Source organism: Anabrus simplex, chromosome 14 (assembly GCF_040414725.1).
Source record: "Anabrus simplex isolate iqAnaSimp1 chromosome 14, ASM4041472v1, whole genome shotgun sequence".
Taxonomy (NCBI): Eukaryota; Metazoa; Arthropoda; class Insecta; order Orthoptera; family Tettigoniidae; genus Anabrus; species Anabrus simplex.
In genome coordinates, this window is record NC_090278.1 from 88231778 (window position 1) to 88248163 (window position 16386).

Here is a 16386-nt window from a genome sequence, read left to right on the forward strand (position 1 = left end):
TGTTATGGGTACGTAATACATCTTGTACATAGTATCCTTTGCTTCCATTGGCACATCTTTGTCCCATAACATATTTCTTACACTATGATAGAAACAACTTCCAGCTTGAATCCTTTTACTAATCTCAGCATCCAGTCGAGCATTCTCCATTAATTCACTCCCCAGGTATTTAAACGTTTCCACTACTTCCAGGGGCTTGTCTGCAAGTCTAATCTGACCTTTCCCTTCTTTCTCCCCTCTCGTCATAACAAGAGTTTTACTCTTTTCTACACTTATTTTCAATCCACATTCTTCAATCTTCCCATTCACCACATTCAACTGTTCTTGAACCTTCCTGTCGTCTTCTCCCCAAATCACAATATCATCTGCAAATAACATCATGTTCATTTCTCTTCCTCCATATGCTGCTTTTGCTGTTCTCATGATGTCATCCATTACTATTGTAAACAGGATTGGTGATAGAACACTTCCCTGTCTCAGCCCACTAGTTATTTTGAACCAACTTGTCCTGCCAACTTGTGTTTGCACGCAACTACAACATTCCTTATACAATGCCATGATCATTTTTATTAATCCCTGTCCAATTCCTTTTTGCACCAGACTGTCCCAAACTTTCGTCCTAGGGACACTGTCATATGCCTTTTCAATATCAATGAATGTCATCACCATATCCTTCCCGTACTCCCAATGCTTTTCCATTAGTTGTCTCATAATGAAAATGGGCTCTATTGTTGATCTTCCACTTCTGAAACCAAACTGATTTTCCTGTATCTGCTTCTCAACCCTCAACCTTATTCTACTTTCCAGTATTCTTTCCATTATCTTAGCAACATGGGATATTAGAGTAATTCCCCTGTAGTTCTTCAAAACTTTCTTATCACCTTTCTTGAAAATTGGGATGATTATTCCTTTTTGCCAATCCTCAGGGACCTCCTTATTCTCCCAGACATTCCTGAGAACCCGATATGTCCACTGCAGGCCTACAACTCCAGCTGCCTTTATCATCTCCACTGAAATTTCATCTATTCCAGCAGTTTTTCCATTCTTCATCTTTCTTACTGCCATTTCAATTTCATTCATTGTAATTTCTTTATCCATTTCTTCGTCAACTAATTGTCTTTCCTGGTCGTCCATTGAATGACTGTCATCCGTTCTTATGTTCAGCAGCTTCTGAAAATACTCTCTCTTCGGAGGCAGCCCTACCCAGGGAGTGGCGCCCCTGCCTATGTGAGTCCCAGAGCACACTGACCCGGTGTGTAACATCTGGTATGGGTCCCAGCTCAGGGTTACGAGTGAAGACCTCAACGGCATCTACGGCGGAGAAGGTGGACTTCGGTACGGCGGAGATGGCGGAAGGGGCATACCCGTAGCGTCTGTACTCCAGAGGAGCGGCTACGAAAGGCGTCTGTCTCCATGTTAGGGGCGGCCTAATTTTGAACCTGGCAGTAGGTATAAAATGCCTTTGGGTGTGGCGAGCCCATCGTAACAATAGCCTATATGGACAAAGCAAATATGGTGCCTCGGAAAAGGTTAGGGCGTCCCCTGCTAAAAGCGACGCGCAGCTCTTCAGGTGCTGGGGGAACTGTGAAAAATGGGCAACCAGCACCAAACTACATCAAAATTGCAACAGTTAACGTACTATAGAGTCTAAACAGTGTAAATCTATTCCCGGATGGTCTCTTATATTCCCAGTTGGTGTATATGTAGCAGAAGCCACTCCTTCCGAATAAAGCCGTACTGTAGAAGGCATGCCAAACCATCAGCTGATAACTAGCATATGTTACGAGTTGTACCTCCGAATGTAATACATAGTAACTGGAAACATTCTTTTGATAACTGCGGCTGTTGAAACACAGACCCTTATTTTTGAGTATATTTCATGCTTGTTCTCTACATTTATCACATCAGGATTTGCGTAAACAGCTGTCCATGAGATAAGACAGGCCACATTGTTTAGGTTAGGTATATTATCGCCCTGATAGTGTCAAACGTTCGACGGAAAGAATAAAAATAAATAACAGGAAAATATACCGCATTTATCGATATCTACAATTGTGGCGGTAATGAGTTGTATTATCATAATATTTAATTTTGTACGTTCGTTATCTCTTTTTTTATTAACGCATACCCTAGTATGTTTTGTTTGGCGTCTTCGAAAATCGTTTAAAGTACGTCGGGACATAAAATTATTATTATTTGTTAGGTACGTTGGCGAGTAAAGCGATAGTTTTAATTGGATAGCTTTTATCACGTTTTAAACTTACTTCTCTCCAAATATGTACCTATAATGGCCCGAGTTACGAGATATTAAACGACCACTTTGCTAATGATCTCGCCTGCTGTATAAATAGCAACAACCGCGAATATATCTCAACTAAAGTAAACTCGTTTCCTCATCCCGAGGTGATGCAGCTCTTTTTAGACACGCCCAGTGGAGGAGAGTTACAGGTACCGCTTTTACCGCATATCAGCCTTCCTGCCATTCGTAAATCTCTGGCAGTACGGTACCGGGAATCAAAGTCAGACCCCCGAAAACAGCTACTAATTGTGCTAGCCATTACGCCGGCGGACATTATTAACTACAAAACACAGACATATATAGCACGACTGATGAATGCTTGCAATGTGGAGGTTGGACACGAAGTTAGGTCTATTCATTTATTTGTGCGATGTCATCAGAGCTGCAATAAGACTTGTACCCGCTTCGAAGTGGAATCGTCATCGTTCTCTGACGAATTATGTTGGGGGGTCTTATAGGCGAGATTCATATTTTTCATTTTCTTCATCTCGAAAAGCCAGGGGAGTCTAATACGCGAGGGGGTCTAATACACAAGTAAATACGGTATTGGTGCACTGTTATAACTAAAGAACCACTGGACAGATTTTTACGCTGTTGTCTACACGATCTCCCAAGGAAGGATTTGTGTATTGAATATTGAACTGTGATGAAAGGGCGCCGAGCAATGATAGTTATCTGCGAAACAACTCAAAGAACATGATGCAATATGAACACGTTGCATAAACCGCTTAGGATATCGACAACCTGTGTAAGAAGGGTAGAGCATAAATAGTTCCACAAAACAGTCTGCTGGACCACATACCTATCTTGATGATGATGATGATGATGATGATGATGATGATGATGATGATGATGATTCTTGTTTAACCGGGCCTAACATCTAGGTCATCGACCCCATACCTATCTTTAAAACATCCCTACCATAAAATATTTTATATTTAACTGTAGAAGGCTTGAGCTTTATATGGAAATAATATTCCTGAGACTCAGCTTAATGCTACCTAAACCATTGAAGAAATCTTCTAATTATATGTGTAAGAATTATCCAGTATAAAAAGTTCTGTGAAAAAGTTTTGAGAGACCATATATCTTTATAAGGTCACCCACAAAACAGTCTTTAGCATTTGAAGAAAAAAATATATCTAAATTTCTCTGCTACACTGAAAAGCATAGGATTGTGGATATGTTTATGGACTTCGGAGACGAGAGAACGAGTTCAGTTCCCCTCGTAGTAGAACAACTTGAAGCGCTGAATGGGAAAGTTGAAAAGTATGGTATGAAAATCAGTGCAGAGAAGAGCAAGAACGTGTTGGTATCAAGAGGAGAAAGACAAGGGAAAGGCATTTTTAAAATTGCTGGTCAAAGCCTTTAAATTGTGGACAGTTTCAAATACTTAGGGAGTGAATTAATGCAGAATACAAGGCTGGACATGGTGATTAGCAAGAGGGTGCAACAGGGCAATGCATTCTACCAGAGTGTAAGAAATCTTGTCTGGAATAAGGAAGTGTAAAGAGATAGCATAGAATGTATTATGCACCCATATTGAGACCTGGATAATGACGGGCGGGGAGGAGAATAGAATTCAAGCCAGTGAAATTAAATGCCTGAGAAGTATGATAGGAAAGATAAGGAAAGGCAGATTGGGAACCTAATAGTAATAATAATGGCGTGGTACAGGTATTTCGAGTTGACGCCGTATCGGCGACCTGCGCGTCTATGAGAATTTTAATTATGAGAATGGGGCCCTAACTATGATGAATTCTAATGCCGAAGACGCCACACACACCCAGCCCCCGAGCCATCGGAATTAACCAGTAAAGGTTAAAATCCCCGACCCGGCTGGGAATCGAACCCGAGAACCCAGCACGCTAACCATTTAGCTATGGAGCCAGACAGTGGGAAACTAGGATGTGAGAAAGGATGTCGGAATGGAAAACATAAATAAGAGAATAGATAGGAGTGAACTAAGATGGTTTGGACATGTAAAGAGAATGGAGGTGGAAAGAATACCAAAGCTGATGATGGAGGTGAAGTTCGGAGGAAAGAGAGCGAGACGCAGAACTAGAACAAGGCGGATCAAATCGATAAAGAGGAGCATAAGAAGAAAAAACCTGGACTGGGACAAAATTGTGGAAGGAGAGAGGAAGGTGGAGAAGAGCCCGGATAAGGGGAAAGGAGGAAGAAGGCAAAACTACTTGCTTCAGCTAGAGCCAGGGCAACCTGATAAGAGCGGTCACATTAGCTGTAGTATCGGGGGAAAAGTACGGAAAAGCAAGACAGATCGAGCAGGAAATTAAGAACAGAGTTATAACTAAACCTTTTTGTATTATTTAATAACTCTCTGTCTAACGTTTGGCATTTTTATGATTTTTGAGCAAAATTACAATCTTGAGCGAATACCTGTGCGAAGTTTGAAGTTTCTGCCTCATTGGGCAATTGGTTAATATTTCTCTGAGAATGTGTGAAGCCTCCGTGGTTTAGACGGCAGTGCATCGGCCTCTCACCGCTGGGTCCCATGGTTCAAATACCTGTCACAGCATGCGAAATTTGTGCTGGACAAAGCGGAGGTGGGACAGGTTTTTCTCCGGGTACTGCGTTTTTCCCTGTCATTTTTCCTTCCAGCAACACTCTCCAGTATCATTTCACTTCATCTGTTAAGTCATTAGTCATTGCGCCTGAGGAGTGCAACAGGGTTCGGCAGCCGGCACAGTTCCTATCATCGCCGCTAGATGGGGCTTCGTTCTCATTCCAGTCCTGACCCGGTCAAATGACTGGAAACAAGCTGTAGATTTTCATTTTCTCAGAGAATATGTAATGGACTTTATGTACAGGCCTATAAGTTTCTGTAAGGCAAAATTGAAGGTCGCAAAGGAGAAGACGTAGGACAAACATTATGCCTTAAGAATATTAAGAAGTAAGCCAGATAAACAGATATAGATGAATAGAGGTGAAAATGATTCCTATGGATCAGTTTAAGTCCTGGAAAGTAACAGACGAGTGACAAAACAAATATGTCTTTTTGTGTTTGTCCTTGTCTCGTCTTACCATAATGACCTGCCATGTTCATCCTATCATGCTTTCCTTTTCATATTCCTATCTTTCTGTATATGGCTTGCATTTGTAGGGTTGCATTTTCAGAACACATAGCCTGCCTTTTTGTAAGAATCAGTGTTCTTTCTTTTTCCCTTTTGTGAGCACGTCTGCATATCTGACAGTGATGTGTGTGTCTGTTTCAGGAGAAGAAGTTCAGGTTGCAGAACAAGATGGACGAGTTGAAGGACAAGGGGAAACGGGTGATGGAGAACATAGGGGAGAAGAAGTTCGACATGCTTCAGAAATGGGAGGAGAAATCTCGGGACTTTATAGATGCCTTTCTACTACTTTTCGGCCGGGAGGGACGACTGGTAAGCCTCAAATTCATTACTGTTAAGTATTGGTTTTATTATTATAATACATATTGTTTTGGCCAATTAGGGCCACTGTTAGCCCATTTAGAGAAACAAAACAACAGAATGCAAAACAGATTACAGGCACTGCAAGAAGGAGTGCTCCAAGGTGATTCAAGAAGACAAAAGATATGCTGGCAAAAATTCACTGAATCTCTGCAAGAAGTTACAACTGGAAACAAAAAGATCTTATTCCAGTGGGTTAAAAAGAAGAAAAACCCAGTAAAGATGCTAACTTCATTAAAAATCAACGGGAGGAAGTTATGACACAGAAACAGGATATATTGCAGAGGTGGGGAAAATACTTTGAACAGCTTTACAACGTGCAAAATACCTCGGTACGAGGAGAAATCGAAGAACCAGATTTAGTGCAGATGGAAGATAAGGAAAACGAGGGCAGAGATTGAGTGGGCCACTAAACGAATGAAACGAGGCAAGGCTGATGGAATTGACGAGGTCACCATAGAAATGATAATAGCAGCAGGAGCAGTTGGTCTACAGTGTTTGTATAGATTCTTCAGAGTGATATGGAGAGAAAAGAATGTTCCAAAAGAGTGGCCGAAAGGGGTCATTATACCATTTTTCAAGAAAGGAGACGGGAAGCAATGTATAAATTACAGAGGAGTGACACTGATACCTCATACAGCTAAGATTCTTGAAAGAATCTTGGATAGACGAATAAGAGACAGAGTAGAGGGAAAATTGGCAGAACACCAGTATGGATTCAGAAGAGGCAGGTCCACATTTGACCCAATATTTACATTGCGTCAAATGATGGAAAGGTATTGGGAAAATGGAAAAGACATTGTAGTAACATTTCTAGATATTGAAAAGGCATATGACAGTGTCCCAAGGGATTTGGTATGGAAAACATTGACAGAGGCACAGATTGGGAATGAAACAATGCAGATGGTAATAGTATTGTATCAAAATTGCAAGAGCTGTGTTAGAACCAAAGTGGGTCAAACTGAATGGTTCAGAGTTGAGACAGGCTTAAGACAGGGAAGTGTATTGTCTCCCTTACTCTTCATTATCATCATGGATAGAATTCTACATAATATCAAGGAGAAGATGATGGGCGAGCAAGTAAAATCTATGCTCTTTGCTGGTGACATAGTTTGGGGGGATAATGAATTGGAAGTACAGACACAAGTTGATTTATGGAATGAGGAGATAAGAAGTTTTGGAATGAAGATTAGTACTGCGAAAAGCAAGACTTTGACCATGACGAGAGGTAACAGAAAATCCAGCGGAGTGATAAAAATAGGAAATGAACCTCTTGAAGTAATGAAAATGTTTTAATATTTGAGCAGCGTGATGTTACAAGGTGAAAATTTGGATGGAGAAATTGATTTAAGAATACAGCAGTTTCTACCAGTGTGTGAGAGACATTGTATGGAACAAGGATGTGCCAATGAAGTGCAAGAAGGTTTTATACTCGTCCTGTTATAAACCTATACTGCCCTATGCTTCAGCAACCTGGACGTTAACTAAGCGGAACCAAAGTGCTGAAATGAGGTTCTTGAGGAGCATACAGGGAAAGACAAGACGAGATAGAATATGAAATGAGGAAATAAGGAGAAATGTGGGAGTGTGTAAACTTCAAGAAAAGATTGATATAGCAAAGCAAAAATGGTTTGGACACATGATGAGAATGTCAGGAGAGAGAATACCAAAGAGAACATTCATGGATACAGAGACTGGAAAGAGGCCTAGGGGACGGCCTGGAACGTGATAGAGGAGCTCTGTTGTGGACTGTATTGCAAATAGAGGAGTCAATAGCAATAAAGTACTAGAAGAGGAATTGGAAAGATCAAGTAAGGTGGAGGGCTTTGGTACACTACTCCACCCAGAGAGAATCTGGAAAAGGGAATGGATGAAGAAGTAGTAGTTAGCGCCACATTGGTGAAGAAAGTGATTCTTCGCTCTTAACCGAGTGAGTGGCTACATGATTTGTGTCACGGAGCTATCGCCCTGCATTCGGGAAATAATGTTGGTAGCACTGAACATGGTTTTCTGTGGTGTCTCATTTTCACACCAGGCCGTGGTTGCTTCCTTCCCAGTCCTGTTCTATCCCATCGCTGCCACAAGTCCTATCTGTGTTGGTGCACTGTAAACGAAATTGTAATGGTTCTTCACCCCTCAGACCATTTGCCCCAGGGGCTCTTAACTTGGGAGCATGGGTTGGCGACCACAGGGCCCTTAGCTGAGTTCTGGCATTGCTTCTCACTTGTGTCAGGCTCCTCACTTTCATCTATCCTATCCGACCTCCCTTGGTCAGCTCTTGGTCTTTTCCGACCCCGAAGGTATTAGAGCATTCGAGGCGTAGGGAATCTTTCATTTTCACGCCCTTCATTGCCCTTTTCTTTTATTAGGCAATACCTTCATTTTTTTAAATGTCTGACTCCTTCCACTTTTTCCTTCTGATCATTGTTAATCCTGCATACCCAGGTTCAGGTCCTGAACTTACTTTTCTCTTTAACTAGTGTCTTAGATCCCCCATCACCACAATTGTTCATGTGGTACACTCCCAAGTTGGTATCCGATAAAGAATTGTGCATGATATTCCGGTGTTAGGTGTAGAAGAGAGATTGTTGTAAAACGTGAGACACCGGGTGAGTTGGCCCTGTGTGTAGAGGCGCGTGGCTGTGAGCCTGCATCTGGGAGATAGTAGGTTCGAATCCCACTATCGGCAGCCCTGAAAATGGTTTTCCGTGGTTTCCCATTTTCACACCAGGCAAATGCTGGGGCTGTACCTTAATTAAGGCCATAGCTGCTTCCTTCCAACTCCTAGGCCTTTCCTATCCCATCGTCGCCATAAGACCTATCTGTGTCGGTGCGACGTAAAGCCCCTAGCAAAAAAAAAAAGAAAATGTGACGTCAGTTCCTCATAACAAGTGAGAGCTTCTTAGATTTTAGACTTACATTACCCTTCAAATTTTGAAGTTGGCATGAGGAACCTTATCCAGAAGGCTTGTGATAAGCATTTGTTATCATGATAAGTGTTTCAGTAGCACACGAGTTTCCTGAAAGAGGGTTGCTGGGTAAGGTTCCAGTTTTCCGTGGCTGCTCTTTTACACCCTGAGAACAATAGTGCTGCCGCGCAGAGACCTGCAGTACTAAGCTTCATCTGCCATTTGTGCCGAATCACAGAAAAGGGTTAGTTCAGTGTTACTGTACCACCCATAGACGACTTTAGATAACTGTAATTCTTTTTACAATTACAGCCTCACCCTCGAAACTTTCCCAATTAGGGTTGATGAAACAGTTGTTTTATTATGCACGTAAATCTTGCTCATTTGCTGGCCCTGTTGTAATATTTAGTACTCTGTCGGCTGACAAATACATATGTGGATAATTCCTGCATAGTCTGTCTGTCTTCTGTTAAGAACTTTTTGATTACAGACACAGAATGTCCATTCTGTGACCCATCAGCATTTCTTACAGGTCTGCTCTTGAAGGCCTGGAATAAACCATGAGCTACTGCTTCTCTTAACTCTCCATAACATTGACATGAATTTGTGCCTCAGATAACTGCATTGTTTACCTGTGACTTCAATTCAACTTTAATTGCTTTTTCTTGGAGTGTGGCCGGTAGCACATGTTGTTTATTACCCACAAACACAGACAGACATTGAGCAGAGTGCAACAGAGTTTTTCAAATGTATATACTGTATTCTCTTATGTTTGTAAGATGCAAAAAGATTGCCATGGCTTATGAAACCACCTCTGTGAAAGCTCTGTTACAAAGCAACACAACACTCTCCAGTCTTTGCTCATTGCCCCGAGTTTCTGCCTATCAGAATGGGCACAGTGTGTTAGTGGAACTATAATATTTCTCTTTATCATCTAGTGCTCCCTCTATCTATTCTGATCTGTCATTGTGTTTATCTTCCTTCTTCGTTTTCCTGTCTTCCTTGAATATTGTATACACTGTAATGTAGTATACGCACAGGCACATACTGACACTCTAAATGGAAAGGAACAAATCAAATCATACAAAGACTGTACAAGACGTGTCTAAAATGTTGGATGAATGATGCCATAACACAAAGAAAACATAAGTTACAAACAAAATACATTTAGTTACCTTGAAATTTCTTACCGTTGGTCACAATACACGCCGTGTGTACAGCTGCTGGAAACTGTCGCAAAGGCGTCTTTTTGGAATTGATGGAAGCACTGATTGTCACACATCTTTGGATGTCTGATTTGTCAGTGCATGTGCCTTTCAGGTTTCCCTTGACGCAGGGAAACAAAAGCAAGTAGTGCCAGATCCAGTGTTGTACGGTGGATGTTAGAGAACAGTTAGCCAAGAAGTTGCATGCGGTGTGTGGGCAGGCATTGTCATGGAGGAAACTCCCCTTTCCAGTCCTGTACAACTCTGGCCTACCACGCCAGATGCTCACAGCAGCTGTTCAAAACCTTTTCATAGAATGCAGCATTGACAGTTCGACCCTCCAGTACAAATGCCTGGTGGATCATACCATTGCTGTCGATAAAAGCGATCAACAGTGTCTTGATCCTTGACTTTTTGGAGGCAGATCCTCTTGGAATGTGGGGAACCTGGTAAACTTCATGCCATTGATTGTTGCTTAGACTTTGGATCGAACTGGTAACAGCATCTCTGATGGCCTGTGATGATATCTCCAGCAATTTTTTACTGTGTTGCCTTATACTAGTCAGTCAATGCAGAATAGATCTTCTGCTTACCTAGATTGTTGTGAACGATGGTGTTCACTCTGTCCTTGATAATCCGTAATTCCTCTGACGTCCTTCTCAGAGACAGCTGCTCATTTTTCGCCAGCATCTGTTGCACTTGCTCCATTTTTTCTGCACTTCTGCTTGTTGACGGTCGACCCAGATGTGGCGAATCATCAAGAGTGTCCTCTCCATCCCGAAAGATTTTAAACCAGTCTAAAAATCATTTTCTGCTTACAGCTTCCGCTCCGTAAACTTCCACCAACATCGTGTGCGTCTCCGTCACCGTTTTTCCCTGTTTGTAACAAAATTTGATGTTTTTGCGTTGCTCCGTTGCACCACGATAAGAATCTTGACACTCACTGCGCTCACCTGGCCGCAGCAGACCTACCTGCTTCAGCTCCGTGTGTTCGGCACTAAGTGGTACTTATCGAAATATCTCTATTCACATGCACATTGCTATATTGGTTCAGTTATCAAAAGAAAGAGGAGAAGAGTTCAAACATGAAAACAAAAGAGGACAATCTTCACATTTTCACACGCTCTCCTCCTCCTTTCCCCATATCCAGCTTCTGCTGAGCTAGGGCATTTATGGCACTTCTTCGCCTTCCTCTCTCCTTCCACCATTCCTTCTATCATTTTGTCACAGTCCAGGTTTCTTCTTCTTGCACTCCTCTTTATTGAATCAATCCACCTTGTTCTACATCTCCTTCTCGCTCCCTTTCCCTCAAACTTCATCTCCATCTGTTTTAGTATTCTTTCCTCCATCCTCTTTACTTGTCCACACCTATCAGTCCTCTCATTTAAGTTTTCCATTCTGACCTCCTTTCTCACATCTTCGTTTCTCAATCTGTCTTTCCTTGTCTTTCTTATTATACTTCTTTGGTATTTCATTTCACTGGCTTGAATTCTACTTTCCTGTCTACCTGTCATTGTCGAGGTCTCAGCCACATAAGTCAATATGGGTGCATCATACATTTTGTACATTACATTTTCACACGCTGCCACCTTCAAATAGATGTGCTATCTCTCGTCAGTTCCAGTTCTTCTTCATCAGTGTATGTCCTAGTTTTTTTGTGTGTTTTTGTGTTTGTCCTTGTCTCCTCTTCCCGCACTGACCTGTCATTGTTTTTATCCTGCCGTATGTTTGTATCTCTATACGCCTGGCTCCTTAGCCGGCTGGTTAGCTCGCGGCCCTGTTGTTCATGGGATCCTGGGTTCAATTCCTTGCCGTGTTGGGGATTTTAACCTTCATTCGTTATTTCTTCTGACTCTGTGACTGGATATATGTGCCACTTCAACATTAGAATTCATCCTAGGTAGGGCCCCATCCTCATAGACATGCAAGTCACCCATGGACGTCAACTCGAAAGACCTGCTGCAGGTCTCTTCGGAGGCCACATGCAGTCATCATCATCATCATCATCATCATATTTTTCTACTATATGACACGATATGTATTTGTTAATCATAGGTTTGGATCATCAGTGTTAAATATAATATTGGTATCCATCCCTGTCTTACAGTCTCACATCTGGAATGAGAGCAAAGGTCGCCTGATGCAGGCTCTTTCTCCTCCGGCGAGTCCGAACCGCGAAGGCAGCCCCGTCTCACCGAATGATAATGACGAGGCTGTTAGGTGAGTACACGATATCTTCTATGAAATGTATCTCATCACTTAAGGTTAAACGATCTCGTGGAGTGAGACATTTGGCCTTTTCCAATCCACTGTTTGTTCCAGAGTTGCTTCCTCATTTTTTAAATATTTTTTTTGCTAGTTGTTTTACGTCGCACCGACACAGATAGGTCTTACGGCGACGCTGGGACAGGAAAGGGTTAGGAGTGGGAAGGAAGCGGCCATGGCCTTAATTAAGGTACAGCCCCAGCATTTGCCTGGTGTGAAAATGGGAAACCACGGAAAACCACCTTCAGGGCTGCCGACAGTGGGGTTCAAACCCACTATCTCCCGGATGCAAGCTCACAGTGGTGCGCGCCTAACCACATGGCTAGCTCGCCTGGTCTCTGCCACATTTAACCCTTAATGTAACGTTATGAAGCTCTGCACATCCTGTGCACGTTATTCATTAATTAAGTCCACTCTGGTCGAATGGCTGCATCCTTGCAGGAGGAGCACCACCACCCTTTGATCAATGAGAAATAACAGCAAACAAGGAATGAATGAAAGACTCCGCCCCTCCATGTTCTATGGACATGTAAACCCTGTCCAAAGACTTAAGTTCAGGAAGAGCTTCCTGGAAACATCAAAGGAACTTAACTGTTCCAGTTGAGAAGGTCTGACTGCAGTTGTGGACAGCAGAGAAGGTCTTCCCCTCTCTAATTGGAAAGGCGTAGCTGATAGTTTACCAGCTGGCCATAATGAGGGTTAGTTGGTGTAAAAGCCTTTGAACAGTCTCAGGTCGTGAGTGGGCAGGTCCAAGATGAAGTGGCAAGATGGGGCTACATTAAGGGTGATGTCATCAAATGCGGTTGTGGAGAACAGGCTGTTAAGGCACGTACTTCAGTGTCAGGGTTCAGAGAATGTGCTGGATGTGGCCAGGTTCGGCTTCAAAAATTAATGAATTTATTTATTTATTTATTTATTTATTTATTTATTTATTTATTTATTTATTTATTTATTTATTTATTTATTTATTTATTTATTTATTTATTTTCTTTCTTTCTTTATTTTATTTATTGCATGGCTTTCAGTGCCGGGTGTATCAAAGGACATAGGTTACCTCCAAGTCTGAACGTGGGATGATGATAATGAGGTGGGGTGAAACCCGGTGTCGGCACATAGCCCACTCTTGTTGAATAACACCAAGGGGGTGCTCAAAGCTTTATGTCTCCATCCGACGGACGAATCGCCATCAATGGCATCATATGCCCTAGCTTTGCTTGAAGCCTGCAGAGAGGTTTGGAATTGATTCAAGGTTTTTTACAGGCAATCTAGTGATTATAAATTGTATACCACCACCTCCCCTACCCTGCCGGCCAACATTTTTTTGACCAACAGGACTTGAACCGGCTAACAACGGTGTCAGGCCACCAGGCCGGCTGGTCAAAAATGATAGTGCTTTCCAGAATTTTTGTGCCAATGTTTATACTGGTTTCTGACACAAGAATCAGTTACACGTAGTGATGTCATTATCTTTCAGTCTTTGTTATGATTTCATCCATCATCATCTTGAGCTAGATCAGAAACAGTGTTGTGTTGTGATAATTGTATAATATGTATGTGTCTGACAGGATACTATTTTTATGTTGTGTTTTCCTTTACAGCCCTCCCCCATCCAAAGCCGGACGATTTGACTTCTCCCTCAGTAGTACATCCTCGCATCGAAATGCACAGCTTAGCAGCACACCGTCGGGAGAGTATTCGGATGACGATGATGACGACGACGATGAACGCCAGTCCAAGTGAATGGGTGACGGAGAGGAGGTTCCGAATGTGTGCGCGCGTGCGGCATGTGTGAGAGAGTGTACGTCTGTATCGAACTGTTACGAATATAACTGGTGTAATATAAAGGAAATGCCTCCTTGTAAACCAACACAAATTTTCTCGTTAGCTTAATGAAGGAGATTAATAATATTATTTCCAACTTTTTAAGTACCATGTTAATATGTCACTAGCAGGCAGGATTATATGTAAAAGTGGAATGGAGCCAGTTAAAATGGTACGAAGTATAAACGGTATATTTTATGGTTTAGAAATTACAATATTGTACAGTATTACTCACTGCGTGTTGCACAGGAACTCTGATTCCTGTTTGTTTTATTACACCAAAGATAGTGTGTTGTGTGTGTGTTTTTTTTTTTTAATGTGTCCCATGTTATATAACGTTGTTTTCAAACATATTTTTGCCATCACAGTTGCTCTCTTCCACTTGTATTCCTGAAAAGCACTCAGCTTTGCGGCAGTTTAGCTGTAACAACCATACTACCTACAGCATTTTATGAAGGCAACTTTTTAGCCAGTTTCATTCCATGTCCTGCCGAATGCCTTGAAAAGATATATACTTTGATGAGGTGACCATGCCATGAGCTAATAGGAAAATACTGGAATTTCTGAAAAATCATGTAACAGAAAAGACTCGAAAATTGCACTCTCAGCAATTAAAATATTGACTTGTGAAGTGGAGATTGAAACAATCTGTTCGTGGAAAGAAATTGCTGGGTTTTATTTGTTAAGTAACTGAAAAATGTATAGCAGAAAAAAAAGGAATTGACAAATATTTTACTTGAAGCAATAAAAATATTAATTTATTAGAAGATCTTAATATTTTGCAAGTATAAAGTTTTGTTTTTGTTTTATTAATTTATTCATCTTCATGTTATAGCTGCTTCAGGCTAAGCAATAGAGAGTGCAGCTTGTTGTGAGAACAAAAATAAAAGTTGAAAGTGATTTGTTAATGTTGTTATTTGGTAAATAATTTTTGAGCATTTTGTTTTAAAGTTTTAATTTTTATAATTATAGTGTTCCTCTTCTTTCTTGTTGCATATCGTCCTTTGATTTTCTCAGCCTCTACTTTCCATCCTAAGCACACTTTCTCCCCGCTATCCTTTTTCATCTTGTTTTTTGTATCTCATTTTCGGTCTTCCTCTCTGCTTCCAGTTTTCCAATCTCCTTTCCACTGGAATCATCATTCTGTCGGGTATGTTCATTACTTATTGAGGGAAATGAAGCCTTAGCTCTTGAAGTATAGCTGTGATTACTTCTTTAGTTCACACTTCTGACTGAACGGTTGGTGATGTTGCTCGTTAGCCTGTTAATAGAAATGTGTATTTGAGTTGTAACAGCTGTGCTGCAGCCTTCTGTAAAGGCTTCTTTTAGCCAATGAAATTGTAATTTTGGAAACATTTGGTGTTCAAGGATTCAAGCAAGGAAGTTTTACTCTGAGAATGGATGGTCACCTTGTTAGCTGGCAGAAAGAAATCACTGAATTGTTAGTGAATAATTTTCAGTATTCTTGCCTATTTAAAAATGTAACACCATACTTAAACTGAAGTGGCAGATTCATGGTACTTGAAATGTTGAGCGTGCATATTTATGTATATTTTGCGTAAGAAAAAGGCATCTTCGTTTTCTGTTGGTACTCTTTGGCCTTTTGATAGTCAAGGAAGCAAAGCAAAACAATATGTAATTATAATAATTAGGCTTTCATATGAGAGATGACAAAAATTTATAATTATATTCTTGTACATTGCAGGCTGTACATTGCTAGTGGCTTTATACATGTCTGTTGTGATCTGTAGTGTCCAGCAAATTCCTGGGACAGGAAGGCTGTGAGATCTGTGAGATTTACAAGTTTCATTGTTATGTAAAAAGGAAAAGAAAGATGGAGTGGCATCCCGCTAGGCCACTTCTCCTGCTTCACACCTAATATAGACCAAGAAGCAATAAAACTTCAAATTTTTTAAAACTTACCTCTTATTGTGTATTGCGTGGCAAGAGCTGAAAGGTCTTCCAATTCCTGTGGCATATTCCTTGTGATCTGTTCCTCTCTACAGTGTTCTGCGTTGTGTTGACGAACATTGCAGCGCAAGTTAGTGTGTCCATAATACGTTAATTAGTTGTTATACACCGAGTGGCCAAAAGTCTACGGATAAGCCGGAACATGTTCGCTTATTTCGGCCCCTCTTTCACTGTGCAAAGTTTCTGGAAAATTGGGTCGTTACACTTGGTGGGTTTCCCTCACAAGTTAAACATGTTCATTTAAACATATTATACTGTAAATCTCAACTGCAATATCTTTGATGCAGAATTAACTGAATTCTTTCTTGTTTTCATACGAATTTTCCGAATATACATGTTAAAATAGTTATATACAGTCGTTTTTTTCCTTGGTTGGCTTATAAAACATATCCCAAAATCTGTACCTGTGAAGTAAGTTTGGCAAGATAATCAGATCACATAATATTTTAAAAGTCAAAATATAT

The 16386-nt window shown here is 41.1% G+C and overlaps 1 protein-coding gene across 6 annotated transcripts in view; it reads left to right on the forward strand.

Moving 5' to 3' along the window:
- Pcyt2 (Phosphocholine cytidylyltransferase 2) overlaps positions 1 to 15873 on the forward strand; it is a 101906-nt gene extending 86033 nt beyond the window's left edge. For 5 of the 6 annotated variants that reach the window (XM_067158303.2, XM_067158304.2, XM_067158306.2 and 2 more), the window contains 3 exons: positions 5536 to 5703; positions 11973 to 12085; positions 13729 to 15873. In XM_067158303.2, the coding sequence (XP_067014404.1) occupies positions 5536 to 5703; positions 11973 to 12085; positions 13729 to 13870 (423 nt within the window). In that variant the 3' untranslated portion in view covers positions 13871 to 15873. The remainder of the gene's footprint in view (positions 1 to 5535; positions 5704 to 11972; positions 12086 to 13728) is intronic. The other variant, XM_067158307.2, reaches the window with a different exon arrangement.
- The last annotated feature ends 513 nt before the right edge of the window (positions 15874 to 16386 follow it).